The sequence below is a fragment of the Condylostylus longicornis genome, unplaced genomic scaffold (assembly GCF_029603195.1).
Source record: "Condylostylus longicornis isolate FDR11 unplaced genomic scaffold, ASM2960319v2 ptg000145l, whole genome shotgun sequence".
Taxonomy (NCBI): domain Eukaryota; kingdom Metazoa; phylum Arthropoda; class Insecta; order Diptera; family Dolichopodidae; genus Condylostylus; species Condylostylus longicornis.
In genome coordinates this window covers 485,113-504,297 of record NW_026578113.1, presented here as the reverse complement: position 1 = coordinate 504,297, position 19,185 = coordinate 485,113, and the positions used below count along the sequence as shown (strand labels likewise).

Genomic DNA, 19,185 nt, shown 5'->3' with positions numbered 1-19,185 from the left:
TACAATAAATGCATATAATTATAATATTTGACATCATATACTTATAATTCCAATAAATTTTTAATTTTGTAAAATTTTTATAATTAATATGAAAATAATTCCCAAAAACACTTCTATAACTCGAATATGTAGAAACTTCTTTAACTTGTAAACCCACCCGATTGCCAATATCAATTAAATTTTAAAAGCAAATCTTACAAATTCCATTAAACCTATATATACCCATGTATTTATTATCTTGATCCAAGTAAGTACGTACATACATACATATATGAAAAATATTAATGAAAAGTTTATTAAACCCATTCTTAAACCCCAATGGCCAATATTGAAAGTTGAAATACAAAACTTGAGTAGTTGATTTTTTTATAAAAAAAAAAAAATAGAGAATTTCGTGACCATATTTATATTTATTTTTTCTTTGTTTTTAAGATAAAATAATATAAATTTATAAAAAAAAAAATTTTTAAATCAATAAAATATTATTCTAAAATATTTTTATATTAAAAATTTTTTCAAAATAAAAATTTGCATTCAAAAAGGTCAATGATCAATAAAATTCGCGTTCTTATTCTTACTATAACTGATAATTTATATATATATATATATATATATATATATATATTGTGTACATATGTATGTAAAAAATACAATAATTTTATTAAATATTAATTAAGGTTATATCAATCTATAAATAGAAACCAGTGACCTAAGTGAATGCAAAAAATAATTTCTATAGCTTTCGGTTTTCTTTATTGCTTTGTTAAATCTTTGTTGTTGCATTTAAAAAAAAAAAACAAAATAGAGAGATTGTGATCTAAATTTACTATAGAAAAAATAAACGAAAAATTTTATTAAGATAAATAACAAATAAATATATATCTACATACACATATATAATACATATATGTATGTATGTAATTACAAGGTGTAATTAAAAAGCTTTTAATTTGAAAATAATCAAAATAATAACAATTATACACATAATATGCACATATTTACGCACAATGCATTTAAGTAAACATACTATTACATACAGGGTATTTGAGAAATGATATTGTATAACTCATTTATTTATAGTATATTTTCTATATAGATATAGGTAAAATTCTAACCAAAAATTTAATCCGAGCAAAATTATAGAGTCTTCAGTCAAATTTGCTAAATATTATATACGTATAATTGTATACAAGTTGATTTCTGAAATGAAACGGAATTATTAATTTTAACGCAATGAGAATTAGGAATTACAAGTTATAAAACTAATTTTGTCATAGTTAACCGAGCGGAACTCTTTTGCAGAATTGCAATTTTAAATTGGAACTCTTTCCCAATCCAATCGTAGATATTAAATTTTTGTGATGCTTTCATTCCTAGTTAGAAAAAATTTTCCAATATCCATGTTGTAAATATGTATATACAGTAAGAGAACATAAGTATGAAATCGACAGATTTACGTAATTTGACGAATTCTAAAAGTTCGGGATAATATTCATATTTTGACGAAATCTCCCTGTGTACAGAATATACACTATATTAATGAATGTTATAATAATATACATACATGCAATATTTATGTACCACATTCAAAAAATAAAAAAAAAAATTAAATTTATTAACATTGTTTGACTTTTCAAAGACATACGAGGTTAAAGTAATATTTTTTTTTTTTAATTTGTTTTGTGAAATTTTTAATTCTATTATACATAAATTTTCTAATTAATAATATACAATATAACAATATAACAAATGAAAAATAATTTTACAAAATTAATTTTTGAATAGTAAATAAAATTGAAAACAAAACCGTGTGGCATTTCCATAAGTGTGCCGAACAATTAAAAAATAATAAAAAATTTTATTCGTTAAATTAAAGCTTCCAATTAATATTTTTGTTTTTGAATTTAAAATGTACTAATTTGAAATTACATTAATGCTTACATGCTTTCATCATTAAATTTTATCATTAAATATTTTATCACATTTTCTTGCTTTTGTTTTGTCTATGTTAACCTATGAAATTACAAAATTATGCCAACATATTTCAAATGTGTAGAATAAGTGAATAAGTATTTATTTATGAACAATTGCATATGGAAATTAGCAAAACTTTTTAACAAATTACATATAACAAAATACTAAAAATTATCATAGAATAACCAACAAAAGTAAAGAAGTAGCGGTTAATTTAAGGTCATTCTCATAACAGACGATCCAAAAATCCCCCAAAGTAAGAACAAAAAAAAAATCTGATATGATCAGCGTACATACCCGAACGCAATATGTTAGACAACACATATTAGATTAGCAAAAATGTTACAGAAGATTATGAAAATGCATTTTAAACACTCATTTCCAATTTTGAGGAAGTTAGTAAGATTAAGTCACCATACCTAGAAAAATGTAAATATGTCTCTTAGTAGAGTTTCGCTTTGCGCCATTCGAATTCACCGAAATGTCAGTTATTGTCAAAATCGCCCGTTAGTTCTTCTGGTAACAACCAGATGTCAAACATTAAATTTCAAGAAATTTCATAAATGAGTTCCGCAGATTTGGTAAAAAATGTAAAATCGGATGTTTGGTAGTCAAAGTCTGATATATCCACAAAGTTGATCAATTCATGACATACCGAATTTGGTACACACACAAACCTACAGATCGACATCTCTCCAAAATTAGTTTATTTACACTCTCCTACCACCGGAGAAATGCGTTCCCACTATAAACTCGACTTCCGAAATTTGATGCCGTCACATAACCTCTCTTATCGAATGCAATACGGTCGGTAAAAAGGATAATTTCTCTTTTAAATCTTTTATCGCATTTTATATTTTCCGTAATATTCTTGAAAATTTTCCTTGTAAAATAAAAAAAAAACTTATAAAACTAATAAAAGAACCCTAGAATAAAACATTGATATTAAAGAAAAATCTTTAATTGAAAAAAATCTTTACCGCCGCGTTTAAAATTTGGAAAAAAAAAATTGAAGAAGTAAGTGGACAAAGGAGTTAAATAAAATTTTGATGAAAATCCAACTTTTCGGATAGAACATCATTAAATTTCATATATTTTCAACTGTGATTACTCTTACAGCTAGAAATTTAATAGAAGACGATATTAACAGTGTATATTGAAGATAAGTGACAAAAAAAATAATAGTTTTACAATTTGTTAATGAAAAAATGTGTCACAATGCAAGTCAACCCCTTTGTCCACTTACCACCAAATGAAATACACCAAAATTTAATGAATATAATTAATCCTGTACTATATTACTACATATTATAAAATACAAACCTACATTTTACAACAAATTTATAATACCTGAATAAAAATTTTTCAACATACATATCATTACAATCTTCAAATCTCACCTACAAGTTTTTTTTCTTTTCTAAAATCTTACATACAAGTTCAAATTTCATTCAAGTTTAGTTTTCTCAATTAAAAATATTTATGTACCTATAACAACAAATAACATTAAATTATGTTTCCATAAATGTATACCTGTTCCAATATAAATATATCTATTATTTACAATTTTACATACTCGATGCACAATATGAGTAGCATAAACATGATGCACATACCAATAATTTTAAAATAATATTAATAAAGAGTAATGTACATAAACTCATATTATAAACGATTTTGTTTTACATCAAATTACTGAAAACTATGGATTTGCTGCTTTATCCATATTTAGTATTTACATTTTTATATATACATACAATATAGTCAACCAAATATATGAGTATTTAGACATTTATGAGCAAAAGTAATAATATTGTACTTGTAATACGTACTGGGTAGCACTGTGTACAATTACAAGCTATATTAAAATATAAATATAAATACTAATGTACTAATATATGTAGGTAGGACAGGTAAATTAAATTATTATAGAAAAATTTTACAGCAAGTTTCCAAAGTAGAAATATAGTTGTAGGTATGTATATACTTAAATAATACATACCATCAAAATTTTTACAATTATCAACAATTTTACATACAATATTTTTACATTATGTAGGTATGCATGCAAACATATCTAGTTTTTATTATGAAAAAGAAAAAAACATAAAAATCGCAATCCACAACTCACTTACTTGATTTCATGTTTGTTTTTTATATATCTATATATATATATATATATATATATATATATATACATATATATATATACATATATATATATACAATTTAATAAAAAATATTAAATTATATTGAAAAGCTTGTATTAAAGTACTTGTAACTAAGTAGGTAGGTACTTAGTTACACAAAAATCATTTAAATTTGAGTATTTGGAAAAATGTAACAAATTAATGTAGGTGCAACTACAATTAAAAATTTTTTAAAATTTTCAATTAAAATAAAGAATATAAATATAGATATTATTATAATTTCCACATATAATACAAGTTATAATAAATCCTCCAATCCATATTCTCCAATCCTAAAAGTATTTCTTTAATTTTCTAAAATAATTTTTATATTCGAAATTGTTTATAATCGAAATTTTTAATATTCTTAATATAAAATCGATTTATTAATAAAAAAAAATTTAATTATTATTGATTTTTATTTCTAGTAACTAACACAAGAAAAACATTTTGATTAGGAATGTATTTCTGTACCCATACTACTTGCGCCTTATTTAAAACAAAATAAAAAAGATTCCTTCTTTTCAATACGGAAATTTGACACCTTTATACAAGAAATCAATTGATTCGGTACATGTGCACTACAATGTTGTGTTGTTTAATATGTACATAAGTATGTATTCGAGTATGGTAGGTAAGCATTAAAGGAAATATTGTATATAGTTACTAGAATATATGTACATATGTAGGTATTAAAGTATGTATATTGCATTTTTATCCTTCACCTATTGACTGAACTTAATCTTGATTTCTTTCTTTTTTTCTCGTTTTTTTTTTTCTTTCAGTATTATACATTACAAATTAATAAAATATTGAAACTGCAACAATTATTGAGCTCTAAAATGATTTAAAAATTAAAATTATTTGTGTAATTAATATTGTACATGTGTATGTACATAAATACAATATACAAAATTTTATGTAATTTATTTCCTTTTACCGAATTAGGTATGCAAGTAGGTAAGCAGGTATTTGCATATATTTAACAAATATTACTTAATATTTTGTATCTGTAGATTTGTGTAATAAGGGGGTGGTGGTGGTGGTTGAATATTTTATCTACATTTTTTATAATTAGAAAGTTTTTTTTTTCTTTCCTATTGAAAATATGAAATTGGAACTTACCAATTTTTTCCTTCTTTTTTTTTTTGCTGTTTTTTTTTTCTTTACTAATTTTCAATTAATCGATTTTTTTTTTCCTTTTTTAATCATACATTTATCATAATAAGATTAAAAAACATACGAAAATTAAATTTTATTTCACAATGAAACAAAAATTTTTTTGCAATCTGCAATTATTTTTTTTAATAAAACTTTAATTTTTTTTCTTCACAATTCGTAGCGAGTAAAATCCGCGAAATTCTTATTTACTTTCTGTCAAAATCTCCAATGAATAAAACAAAAACAAAAAATTACCTTTTTTGGTTCTTTTTAATTTTTAATGTCAAAAATAATGTCATGTTTTGGAGAATTCCAAATAATAAAAATTCCCCAACTCAGCATTAAAACGATATTAAAGAGTTGCCATATAAAAAAAAAATGGAGTTTTATTAATTTTTATAATTCACGATATTACTTTTAATGCTTAATATGGCAGCTTCAAGCGTAGTTAAAATTTTCTTTCCCCCAGTATGAACGTTATTTGACTTGAAGCCGGCTTGAAAATATTTTGACTACTTTACTTGAAATGTTATTAATAATTTGAAACGTAATAGCTTAACGTTATTTTCCGGCTTTCAAACTGATTTAGTGAAAATGCAGCTTTAGTTTCAAAATGATTTCAAGTCAAGTACTCTAGCTGCCATAATAACGAGATATATAAATTTTAAAATGCAAAGAAAATGATTTTTATTGTAAATGTTATTCAATATCCAAAGCATTCCCAAAATTTGAAAAAATAGAAGTATTTATATAAAAGTTAATAAGGTTAATGAAAAAAGTTATATGGATGGCTCTGACAGATTCATAATTAGTCGAACTGTTATTCGTATTATTTAATTTCATACTGCTACAATATGTGTTTTAAATAAAAATATTAAAAATAATTGAATGATAAGAATATAATGAGAAGAAATTCTCTGAAATATAAAAAAAGAGTAAAAAAAATAACAAAATCAAGCACAATTCAAAAATATTACGTTTTTTTTTACGTAATTTTTATTAAATATTCACAATAATAAGGTAATGTTAAAAATGAAATTTAAGGAAGGTAATATCGTATATTTTTAACTTAATAATTAAATGAACGAAAACAACATAGTGGTTTGTGTTCTTAGTAATAATTTTAAATATATAGTCTCAATTTTTAAGGATTTTAATGAATATTTATGCGCACATATTTATTTTGCACCGTACCATATTTATTTCAATATTTAAGTTAATTTGCTATAATTATCTATTAACAGAGTGCTGTTCCATTTCATTAGTAATTTTATAAATAAATTAACTTTCTATTAAAATTTGTTTTGAAATTTTTTTCATTGAATATGTTTTCAGCGCAGAGATGGAGCTGCTTCTCATTTCTATAAGTTGTAGATTCTTTAACAAAATGTTAGATGCCGCTGTAATCCAATTAAAAAATAAATAAATTCATTCTTCTTAATGCTTTGACGTTTGTCATTTTAATTTTTTTCTTTGATTTGTTAGTTTTTATTCAAATAAACTAAAATTCATTATTGAAAATTGAAAAACGAAAAACTTAGGCTTCGAATTAATAAGAGAATTAAGTTCTTTAAAAATTTTTTGAACAACTTATTTATTTTCGATCGTTATTAGTTTCCTGCCCAAGTAACTAACAAGGGAAACAGCATGCTTTATATTCTTCTCCTTCCGTTATTATTGAATGGCAATTATTAAAAAAAATAAGCAGATTAAAAAAAAATTGTAGACATAATATGCATTTTTAAAACGAATGACAGTGTAAACAATCAAAAATTACGAAATCAACCTGTTGTCATTGCACCATGTTGACTGTTATTAACTAAAGTCTTCAAAACAATCAACATGTGCGAAACGTCACATTTGCACGTAAACATGAAGATGAAATTTACTTACTTCTGTTTAGTTTGGAAAATTAAGTTATTTTCTAAATAAAATATGACTGAATATCCATCTTGTGAAAAAATAGCTGAAATATCAATTGAAAAATTTACAAATTTAATAAAAAATATTGAAAATGACGTTGAACAATGGAGTATTCTTTCAACTATTATCGAATATAATCAAAAATCCAAAGAATGCAAAGTAGTTGCACTTGGAACTGGCACAAAATGTATAGGTAAGATTATATAATTTGTGCTCAAAATAAAATTGTATTTTTGTTTTTTTTATTTGTTCAAGGAGTTGATAAAATGTGTCCAAATGGTACAATTCTTAATGATTCACATGCTGAAATTATTTGCCGCAGATCATTTCTTCGTTATATTTATAGTGAAATGCTTAAGAATAATGAAATTTTTCAATTTGATAAAACAAAATGTTACTTTTCTTTAAATCCTGATATAACATATCATTTCTTTAGTACACATCCTCCTTGTGGTGATGCAACAATTACAGAGAATAACGACGAAGCTGTTGCATCGAAAAAAACAAAATTAGATAGTGATTATGTTTGTACTGGTGCTAAAATTTTAGGTATTATAAAAGGATATAATTCAATAACAGGAGAAAAAAATGATCCATTGAATCAAGAAGAAGGAGCTTTACGTACGAAACCTGGTCGAGGTGTTAGAACTTTATCAATGTCATGTAGTGATAAATTATCAAAGTGGAATATACTTGGTGTTCAAGGTGCCTTATTAGATTTATTATTAAAGGATCCAATATATTTTAAAACATTGAATTTCTGTTATGAAATTCATGTTATGGAATCGATTAAAAGAGCAATTTATAATCGATGGAAAATTAAAAAATTTATAAATGATAGATATATACTGCAAGAACCGGATATAAGAATAAATTGTGATACAATATTTTACTTAACTAAATTAGATGATAAGAAACCATCACCACGTAGTATTGCTTGGTGTAATACACCAGAAAACGAAAAGTAAGTACCTGCCTATATAAATTTGTGCTAAACTACATTTTCTAACTAATTTTTTTTTTTCATTTAAGACCTTTAGAAAACGCAATCAATGGTAAAAAACAAGGTATTACAAAAAAAGCGCTTGAAAAATCACCATTATGTGGAGTACTTCAAATATCTAAATTTATGCTATCAAAAAAATTCATTGAAGTCGTTAACCATTACCCAACGATAAAAGATAAGATTTTGAGAAAAATCGGAGAATCTAAATTACAACTTTCTTATAAAGAATTAAAAATATTATCAGAATGTTATCAAAACGCTTGGAACTCTTTGAAAACTGATTTTTTTGGTAGTTGGACAGAAAAACCAGAAGATCTTTTAAATTTCAAAGTAAAATTATGATATTTAGTTATAAATATCATTATTATTATTGTTGTCAGGAATTTTTTTAATTCATTTTGTATAATTTGTAAAAAATAATAGTTAAGGATTTTTTTTTTATCCCAATTTTTTAGTAGACTAACAAAAAGTGCCGAACTGTTGTTTGTAAAAAAAATAAATAATTTACTTTTGAATGATTTATTTTTGAAGGATAAAGTAAATTTACCAGTTGTATTTCCATTACAATTAATAAATTACTGGATACACTACTCTTATACTCCCGGAAGTTATGGGTTTTATGTATGCAAGTCTATTTTTATAGCGAGTTTTTATTTTAATTCTAAATATATAGTTTAAGAACTGTAATTGTTTAAGAATTGTAATTTCCGCATTGAAAAGTTGTAATTTAGCAGCCATTGCAAGAAGTTTTGAGAACTTGTAATACTTTTGAATCAACAAAATTTATATGATACTTTTGGGAAGCTGCCAGAAAATCAGTGCCTTAACTACAAATACATCCTTTCAAATACTTTTTTTTAACTATAATTTCTTAGTAGTTATAACTGGAATTTCCATTTCATTTATTTCTGAAAATAATTTCTTTATACTAAAGTACTTAGAATTTGCTATATTCTAGACTTGATATTACTAGATACTAAAACCCTTAATTACTTAAAATAAAACTATTTATATATTCAATATCCACCGATAGATGTCACTATTTATTAGTGAAATCTTTACAATAATGTTAACTATTCTTCTTTGATAAAAAAAAAAATAACTACCATAATAATAACCATAACCAAGTAGCCAACCATCTCACTCTAACCAATATTTTTGGTTTGTCTTTTAAAGACACCAGAAAAAAAAATAACTTCTTTTTTTTTTCATTCAAACTTATAGAGAAAATTTTTCTTCGTTTTCTTGCTCCTATAGATTGGCTGGCTGGCTGGTGGTTGACCAGTCAAGTTTTCATCATTTCGTCGAAGCGGGTGATGATCGTGGTAAAATATTTCTTAAAATAGTTTATAAATAAAGAAAAAAATCTTATGAGTATTAAAACGAGTAGAAAAAATTTATAAAATTGAAACAAAAAAATATTAAATTTAAAAAAAAAAAAATTTATTTGAGAAGAGAAAAAATAAAGTGTTTAAAAAATGAATTGTTTTTTAAATTTTATAATTATGTGATTATTAAGGAAAAAAATAATTAAAAAATAAAATCAATTTTTTTTTTTGTTTTTTTGTTGTTGAATTTAAGAAAATTCAGATTTTGTTGTTTTTTTTTTTTGTTTAATTGTTATTTATATATTAATTCTGGTGTGTGACATTGCAAAATGGCATTTCTTTGCCCAGTTCGAATACGACGGGGTAAAAAGAAAAAAAGTAAGTTTAAAATTTTTAGTTCGAGTTTTATTCAAGAGTTTTTTTTTTGTATTTTAATTCGAATTGTTATTTATAAAGTTGAATTGATTAATTAAAGCATAATATTCTTAAAGTTCGTAAAACTTTGTGGATAATTAAGCAATTCCTTATTCTTCCAAATTATAAAAAAAGGATAAATAAAATTTCCCTAATTATGTGTAGATACGAAATTTTCTAATTTTTAATAATTCCAAATTATATTTTATTTAAAATTTTTATTTTTACTTTATTAAATAATAAAATTAATGCAACAGGTACAAAAAAAAACAGGTACATTTTCGATTCAATTCTCAATTCTTTAATCTCATATGAATGTATATTCCCTCTTCCTCTCTTTTTTTTTTTTTTTTTGTATCCTCTTCGAATTATTATTCTGTGTTTCTTCTCAAAAGATTCGTGTATATACAAATTTATATATACATATTATGTGTATATATACAATAATTTTAGCCGATACGTCTAGTTCTAGAGTGTAACAATTTCAAAAATTAAATAACTGAGATAAGTAATTATGATGTAATAATCAAAATTCATTTATAAAGTAATGAGAAACAAAGTTTGAGAAATTTCCCTATTTAATTAATATTCATGCAACTATTTTGATATTAGGGTCGTGATCATGTGTCTTTAATATTTGAAATGAATTAAGATTCGTTCATTTTATAGATCTCATTATATTTGATCAATTTATTTGAAGAATTTTTTTGACAATTGACAGTTCTAACTTGACAAATTTTTGACAATTGACAATTTAATATTTACAGTGTACTTATCACAGTGAAATATTGAACTTCTATCAAAAATGTACTTTAATAAAAATTTTAAGTTATTAATAGATATTTTTAATATCAAAGTTATTTAAGTCATAAATTTGGATTTATAAACGGAAACTCCTCAAATTCTTTATCAAATTTAATTTTCTTTATTTACTAATATTAACATAAGACCACTATTTTCTTTCGAAAATGTAAAATTTAAGTAATTATTAAATTGCGAATTCAATTGGAATTGAAATAATTATGGAAACGACAATAGGATTTTAATTGTCTCTTTTATAAATTTAAATAAAAAAAAAAAATTCTCAATTTTTGATTTATTTTTATACTTAAGTAATATTTTAAATGACCATTGATGGTTATTAATTTTAATATTATTTGAAATGACCAGTGGTTATGGCACCGATACTTTAACAGAAGGGTCTCGGGTTCAAGCCCCAGTCAGGTCAGTATTAAAATTAAAGTCAATAACTACTAGAATTATAGTCTAATATCAACTTAATCATACAATACTTATAAATACTAGTATACAAGTAATTTTCATATTAGTATTCATTAATATTCGATATTAAAAACTAAGAAAAATAAACAATAAATATTAATTAACCTTAAATAATTAATATAAAAGGAAAACAACTGGGACAGACTAGTCATCTACCTACCTACCTAGGTTAAAACTCTATGACTCAATGAAACTAGGGCATGACTTAACCTAATGATATCATACACTAGCCCTATGCTCTCCCCGTTAGAGTGAAGAAGGAAAAAATAAATATTTTAAATGTTTCTCTTATAAAATTGATGAATTGGACTTAAGCTATATGTGTATTTAGTGTACATTCTATATTATGTATATATATACACACGTGTATATATACATAATATAGAAAATATTCCTGGAAATCTTTTGTATATTTTGATTTTCTTTTGTTTATATTCTCTTATATTAAAATGTATTTAATAATATTTTTATTGTTATTTTTTTTTTTGTTCTTAATATGATTATTTTCTTAAAAACAAATCATTATAATTTCGATGAGAATATTAGAAGTAAAAGAATAAAAACAAAAGAAAAAAGTTCGATGACTGTGTGTTTTTATATTTTTTTTTTCATTTCATTGCTATTAAAATCTTTTAAATATACGTATGTTTTAGTTTTCATTATTATTAGAATTTCTTTCATAATAATATGAAAAGAAAATTTTATTATTTTTAAAATTCTAATTAGAATTTTAACACATTATAATCAAATATCAATAATAAATTTATAGTTGAATGAATTTATGTGAGTTTTTTAATTATATACACTAATATAAGTCAAATTAGATATAAAGGAACACAATATATTTCTTATTAAGGAAGTAAGAATCAAAATATATATATATATAGATATTGATATGTATTACAGTAAAAATAATATACATAAATACTAAAAAAATATTTAATTACATAAAGTTAAGAAAAAAAACCGCAAATAGTAGCTACATACAATATTTATGTTCCATAAATATTGTAAAATGCAAAATCATAATTAAAAATGGAATTTTAATAAATTACGGAAATTTATTTATGATATATATATTATACATAATTTTATTATAGAAAAGAATAATAGGTATCAGGTTTTAATTAACGATGTGATTTTTCTATATAAAGAAAATATAAATATTTAACATTAGAAAAGAATTGTAAAAACCGTCTAATGAAGAATGTGTATTAGAAAACATAAATGTGATATTTTGTACCCATTTCATTTACTCTTCACTTATTTACATTTCTGTTCTTTAGCTATATTGTAACCATACACATATTGTGTCATGTGTTTTAAACATCAAAAGACTATAACGAAGAACTTGATTTCTGGATTTAAAAAAAAAAAAAATCTATTTTATGGTGCAGTAAAATTAAAGTTACACATACATAAGCATAATGTATAAAATATTTTTGTACAACATTTCATCTTTTTCTCAATAGTTTTTCATAACACCTTTAATAAGGCTTCATTTTCTTACTTTATTAAATGGGGGATTGTTTTTTTTTTCTTTAAGTTTTGGCTGTTTTCTCCGGTTTTTATAATCTATATTCCATATATTTTAATTAGTTAAAAAAAAAATTGAAAGTTAAAACAAAATAAGCGTATAAAATTTTTGATTCTTCTAATGAATTGGTTAAAAACTTATAAATTATGAGTAATCGAAAATATTGAATATTGTAATTTTTGGGTATAAGAAATAGTTTCTGATCTTCAATATTATAGAGTTTCTTGTAACACAACTTATGCTAAAATAACCTGTTCATGGATAAGAAGTCTGTATATATTGTAGAAAAGTCTATTTTAATGTTTCAAAAATAAAATTTAATTAATTTACTTTATAATAAATTGTGTAATAGAGTTTTTAAATTATTGCAATGGCTGAAGTTACAATAATTAATTAATGAAAAATAATATCTTTTACTTATTATAAGATTTTAATTGTATCTATATGTACAAATAAATATTTGTACTATTATACAACTGTAGAACAGATGGATAATGTAATCAATGTAACGAATCAAGGCAGAAAAATTACAAAATTTTTCTCCTTCAACTAGACTCGAATAAGTGACCTACCATTTTTCTACGCTCTCTACCATCTACCATATTTCAGTATATTATTTTTTTCTATAATAGTATTTAGTATTTATTCCTAATACTTAACATAAAATTATTTACTTAACTTATTTTATGATTGGATATACATAATATGTAATTAATAATCATTTCGGCTAATTGTCATTAATATACTTAATCTATAAGTACTTATATTAAGCAGATTTAGTCTATTAAATAGTTAGACAAAATAAAGATATTGCATAAGTACATTTATATATATCAACTTTTATATACCAAAAATATTACAAATAGAGATAAATTCTTAAATAAATTAACCTATAAATAAAAGTTTTGAATACAAAATATTTTTTAAATAATTTTTTTAAATTTAAAGAAAGGCTTTAAATTATTTGAAAATCTAATTAAAACTGATTTTGAAATCGAAATCTCATACTACTATTAATACAATTAAATATATACTGAAATATACATAATAAAATTCTTGTTCTAGTTATCATTCTTCTCATGTCATCAAAAAATATTCATCATGAACTTAATTAAATTTAATATATATACATTCAAATAAAAGCTCGTAATGTTTTATATTCTCCTTCAAATTTTTTTGGATAAAATTTTTTTAAATAGCTTTAGATTCTTTCTTCTAGAAATTTTTATATGCTGATCGCATCACCAATATTTTTCATCATTCGTATTATGGTTTCATCATAATTCTATTATTAAATCCAACCTAAAATTTAAAAAATTTAATTATTAATTATAAATATTTTTCAATATGATTTTCAATATATTTAATTTTTTCAATATGATTCTAATATTAAAATACCATGGCAATGTTATTAATATTGACCATTTTACAAAATCCTTTCTGGTTCATATTACATTAATAGCGTTCAACCTTGAACGAAACATCCTGTACCATGTGTTACATTTATTTATCTAATATTCTAAGCGATATATTTTTTTTTGCCTTTTTTGCATTAATAAATTAATAAATTTTTTATTGTAAACAATTTTTTTTTTATTTGCGTATACTTAAGTTGTTTTCAATAATTTTATCTTATCTGAGAATGGTTAAAAACAAAAGATTAAATTACCCGTGTAGGTTGAATATGTTGTAATTTAAATCAGTTCAATGCAAACAACCTTTAAAAATATTATTTGTGTAATATAAGAGTAACTTAAGTATAGAATGGAATTTTTCTTATTTGTAAATAATATATAATAGAATATTTTAATTTTAATACACCTAGAATTTTGAATATGATTTTGTATACGTATGTATATAATAATGAACTTTCAATTTTCTATATATATTCAAAATTAATATAGAAAAGAATTTATTTAATTTACAAAAAGTATTTTAGTTTTTGGTATTGACCGCGTATCTCATAAAATAGACGAGGTATTTTGAAGTATTTTTAACGAGAGTGTATTCCATGTAAGAAAAATGTAAGTAAACTATTTTTGCGGTGATTCCTTCGTTTGTCTGAGTCTGCGCCTTAATTTCCTTAATTTATCTTCAATTTATTAGAATAATAAATCAGCGACATTTATATTTAAATAGAGAAAATTCATAATGTAGGAATTACTGCTGAAGCCTAGAATTAAGATTCAAACTTAACGTAATTCCTGATAATTCCATAAAATGTACGTTTGTGTAATTAGGACTACTATGGAACCAAATATTTCCTAAAATATAAAAATATATATTAAATTGCTATTTGAATAAAATTGATAAACATTTAATTTGTATTTAACACGATAAGGTCAAAGTAACTTATTATTAAAAAAAAAGAAATTATGGGAAAAAATTTTAATAATCATGAAAATTATTATTATATTACTTATTACTTTTTCGATTAACTTTATGGATGAATTAACAAGTTAATTTTTTCATTTTTCAATTCAATTTTTCCATTTTTTTATAATGTTGAAATAAAACAGAAGAAAACAAAAAAAAAGTTATATTAAAAATTTCCATTAAACTAAATATGGTATAATTGATGATAAGTGGTTCTACATCCTGGACACTTTAAAGTTCACAATTCTTACATAAGATATGTTTAATAATGAAGTTGAAATACAGTTAATATTTATTATAATTTCGTTTATTTAAATGCAAAATTATTGAAAGAATGAAATTTGCATTAATTTTAATTGAAATAGAAGTACATTTATTACATACCATACCATATTTTCCCACATTACGTTATTCATACAAACATATGAATTTTATATAGCATAATAATATGTACACACATATGTAATATTTACGAGTACAAATAGATTTCATATGGATTTTGGAATTTTGTAACTAAATTTAGAAAAAATGTTAAAAAAACTGGAAAAAAGTAATTCTGTGTGAATTATTGTAAATGTGAATTAGAGTGAGACCTTATAATTTGAAAGATTATGCGAGGAATATTATTTTTAAAGATAAAGATACTAATTAGATATATTTTTTCTTATACCAGCAAAAGCTTCTTCATTTAATAAGTTGAAATAATCGAATTTAAAATAAGAGTTCATTTTCTCTCTTTCTATAGTTGATATTCTGTTAAATGATTAGATTGCTTCTATTTCGATATCTCTAGTCAACTAAAACTAAAATAAAAAATATTCTGTTATAAAATTATAAAATGAGCCTACTTACAATATGGAAATAGTTTACATCCTGCGATTATTATGTGTATGACTGCATATTCGAGCTTCATTGCGAATAAAATGTATATGTACTTTATCAGACCCATTGGCGGATAAGAGTTGTTATATTTAAGCAAGCAATTAACTGTTATTAATATTAATAGTTATTTTAATTCTAATTAAATATATGTAATTTAAATTAAAAGAAAAATATTAATGACTGACATTTGAGTGACGTCTCAATAAATTTAATATTTTTAAATAATTGTACTTATAGCTACACCAACACCCTCTTTCTGCTTATAAAATTAAATTCACTCATATTTTAATAAATTTCTTAGTGAAATTAATATACAATACATGAAATATAATTAAAATGAAAACTTAATTAATTAAAAAACAAACAAAAAAGAGAAAACAGAAAACGAAAAAATGTTTAATATTCCAGAACCGTGAAAAGATTTCCTCCATTTAAATATTAAAAATTCAGTGCATGGGTGCAATCTTATACATTGTATACAATGTATAAGTAAAAATAAATTAGAAAATAGGAAATTTATGCAAAATTTTATTAAGATTAAGAATTCATTGAAAAGAAATAGGAAAAAGATGAATGACCGGAAATTCAAATGAAAGTAAGTAAATATGAAAAAATTGTTATTCTCTAACGAACTAGCTAAGTACAAGTATAATGGTAGAATAACAATAATAATTGGGATATAAAAAATCTGTGGTGATTAAAATTAAAAAAAAAATAACATCAACAATTTATTAATTTGCATAAATAATATTGTTCCTTACAAACAAAAACAAAAAATTAAATTAGTTATTTTCATTTTCTTGTAGGTACAAGAAGAATATTTTAAAATATTTCCTTTAATACTTTGGAAAATTATACACGTATTCAAAAGAATTTTATGATAATTACACTTGGACCATAGCTCATATTATTCAACTATTATGATTTTATATAATGTAGTATAATATGCCAGTACAATATAGAAATTGGGGATGTTTTACAAAATTTTACAGAACGCAAGTTTATTCATTAACCGTAACTATCTCTGCATCTCGTATAACATTCTATGTAGTATGAAATTAAGCATGTTATTATTTTAATTTAATACATCAAGCTAACTTCGCGATTTTATAGTTTTTTATTTTATATATATATATATATATATATATATATGTATATTTAATGAACTGATGAATGAGGTTGAATATTTACAAAAATAAATGTAATATTTATTTTTAAGCATGGTAATTGTTTGGAAATCTTATTTTTAAACATCTTAGCCACGGTATTCAGTAGATTTCAACTGTTAGCCCTAAAAATTTAGTAAACCTACTTAATCAATTGTTAACAGTTAAAAGCAAGTATGTACATACATACCTGAAACTTTAATTACTTTAGGGTAAAACTTGTTGTCAAGCCCTCTGTTTGAACAAAGAAGACCATAGAAGTCAGCTTATACCTATGTAATGCGTACACATTCTAAAACAAGAATATTTTAAAACTGTTAATTTCACTTTTATGTAAATAAAAAAAATAATTTATACATTTTATTTTTAATTTTAGATTCAAATAATGATATTGATTCACGACCAGGCAGTGGATTAGGTCTTAATCATGGAATGGGACGTATTACTGGTTCAGCGAGTATTGAAACATTAGTTAGAGTGGGAATTGAAAAAGAACATGGTTTAAGTCCAGATTCAAAAATGGTTGTTCTACATGATTTTACACCATGTGTTGATGATGAATTAGAAGTTAAACGTGGACAAATTGTTAATATTTTATATAGAGAAAATGATTGGGTTTATGTTATTGGTCAAGATACAAGACAAGAAGGCTTTATACCACACTCATATTGTGCACCATATAATACACAATTAGCTGATATGGCAATTAAAAAAAAATTACCTAGAGATCAATTATTACCAAATGATTTGACTGATGGAATAGGTATTAGTGTAAGTGAAAATGCTTCTGGTGGTATTACTGGGAGTGGTTTAAATGCAAATGCTGGATCAATCGCATCTCCTGAACTAATGTTAGATGATCCGACTGGAATAGGTGGAGGTGGCGGTGCAGGAAGTATTAGTAATGGTTTACAATCGCCATTAAAACATTCTCAAGCAAGTTTGCAAAGTTCTGAACCCGATTTCATACCATTTGCTAAAGATCCAAGTGGTCGTTATATTGTTCTATATACATTTATTGCAAGAGACGAAAATGATGTTTCAGTAGAACGTGGTGAATTTGTAACAGTTTTAAATCGTGAGGACCCAGATTGGTTTTGGATAGTAAGAAGTGATGGTCAAGAGGGTTTTATACCCTCGGGTTTTGTTTATCCAGCTGACAATGTTTTTCAAGGAAAACCTGCAAATGGACAACAGCAACAACATCAAGGACATCAACAGCAGCAAACTCAACAACTAAATGGCCAAACAATTGTTTCAAATCAGAATAATGGAATTTTAAACTTACAGGATAATTTAACAACAGCGCTACATTGTAATACAGCCGCAAATGTTAATAGTCAATTAAATGCGAATAGCTATAATAACCAGCATCAACAGCAACAACAGCAACAACAAAATACAGCTGTTGGGGGTGGTGGTGGTGGACAGCAAATGGTTATGCTTTATGATTACAAAGTAAGTGTATTTAACAAAAAAATCTTTGTTTTAGAATTTGATAATATAACTATCTTTTTAGGCCCAAGCACCAGATGATTTATCAGTGCGACGTGGTGACTGGATATATGCGGATTTGAATAACCAAACAGTAGACGGTTGGCTTTGGGCATATGCTCCAAAAACAAGAAAATATGGATTTATCCCGAAAGCATACGCTCGGCCACCGGCAATGACAAGTCTTTAAGTAAAATTATTTAGGGTAGTTGTCACTCAGTTTAAGTTGTAAATAATTATACACAAAAATAAATAACTCATGCCATGTTTAAGAGCAAATAATTACATTATTGAAAACCAATAAATTTTAAACTTTTAATTTACAATAAATCGAAGATATGCATGCAAAATTGATAGGAAATATAAATTTTGAAACAAATTGGATAGGTGTTATAGTGTTATTATGTAATAATAATTATTATAGAATATGGAAATTTAACAATAATATTGAATT

At 23.5% G+C, this 19,185-nt stretch overlaps 2 protein-coding genes and 1 long non-coding RNA gene across 4 annotated transcripts in view; 2 read left to right on the top strand and 1 right to left on the bottom strand.

Moving 5' to 3' along the window:
- LOC129615739 (uncharacterized) overlaps nt 1-5,466 on the bottom strand; it is a 66,726-nt gene extending 61,260 nt beyond the window's left edge. Inside the window, exon 1 of the long non-coding RNA XR_008697479.1 lies at nt 5,289-5,466. This is a non-coding gene — a long non-coding RNA (uncharacterized LOC129615739). The remainder of the gene's footprint in view (nt 1-5,288) is intronic.
- Nucleotides 5,467-7,213: 1,747 nt separating this feature from the next.
- On the top strand, nt 7,214-9,219 carry LOC129615754 (tRNA-specific adenosine deaminase 1). The gene is made up of 3 exons (XM_055531126.1): nt 7,214-7,440; nt 7,503-8,211; nt 8,280-9,219. Exons 1-3 carry the CDS (start codon nt 7,260-7,262, stop codon nt 8,593-8,595), a joined length of 1,206 nt encoding a protein of 401 aa, XP_055387101.1. The 5' UTR covers nt 7,214-7,259; the 3' UTR covers nt 8,596-9,219.
- A 481-nt stretch (nt 9,220-9,700) lies between these two features.
- Nucleotides 9,701-19,151, top strand: LOC129615716 (SH3 domain-containing protein Dlish). Of its 2 annotated transcripts, none has more exons than XM_055531081.1 (3): nt 9,701-9,959; nt 17,614-18,695; nt 18,757-19,150. In XM_055531081.1, exons 1-3 carry the CDS (start codon nt 9,911-9,913, stop codon nt 18,919-18,921), a joined length of 1,296 nt encoding a protein of 431 aa, XP_055387056.1. In that variant the 5' UTR covers nt 9,701-9,910; the 3' UTR covers nt 18,922-19,150. The 2 variants fall into 2 exon arrangements, with proteins under 2 accessions (XP_055387056.1, XP_055387057.1); XM_055531082.1 differs by lacking the exon at nt 9,701-9,959 and adding an exon at nt 16,556-16,666 and having other exon boundaries at nt 18,757-19,151.
- Nucleotides 19,152-19,185: the final 34 nt, after the last annotated feature.

Bases quoted from the DNA above. Each gene is read 5' to 3' on its own strand.
- LOC129615754 (XM_055531126.1), top strand. From the start codon at position 7,260: ATGACTGAATATCCATCTTGTGAAAAAATAGCTGAAATATCAATTGAA. The intron at 7,441-7,502 runs GTAAGATTATAT...TATTTGTTCAAG, and splicing joins AACTGGCACAAAATGTATAG to GAGTTGATAAAATGTGTCCA. The intron at 8,212-8,279 runs GTAAGTACCTGC...TTTTCATTTAAG, and splicing joins AATACACCAGAAAACGAAAA to ACCTTTAGAAAACGCAATCA.
- LOC129615716 (XM_055531081.1), top strand. From the start codon at position 9,911: ATGGCATTTCTTTGCCCAGTTCGAATACGACGGGGTAAAAAGAAAAAA. The intron at 9,960-17,613 runs GTAAGTTTAAAA...TTTTAATTTTAG, and splicing joins ACGGGGTAAAAAGAAAAAAA to ATTCAAATAATGATATTGAT. The intron at 18,696-18,756 runs GTAAGTGTATTT...CTATCTTTTTAG, and splicing joins TTATGCTTTATGATTACAAA to GCCCAAGCACCAGATGATTT.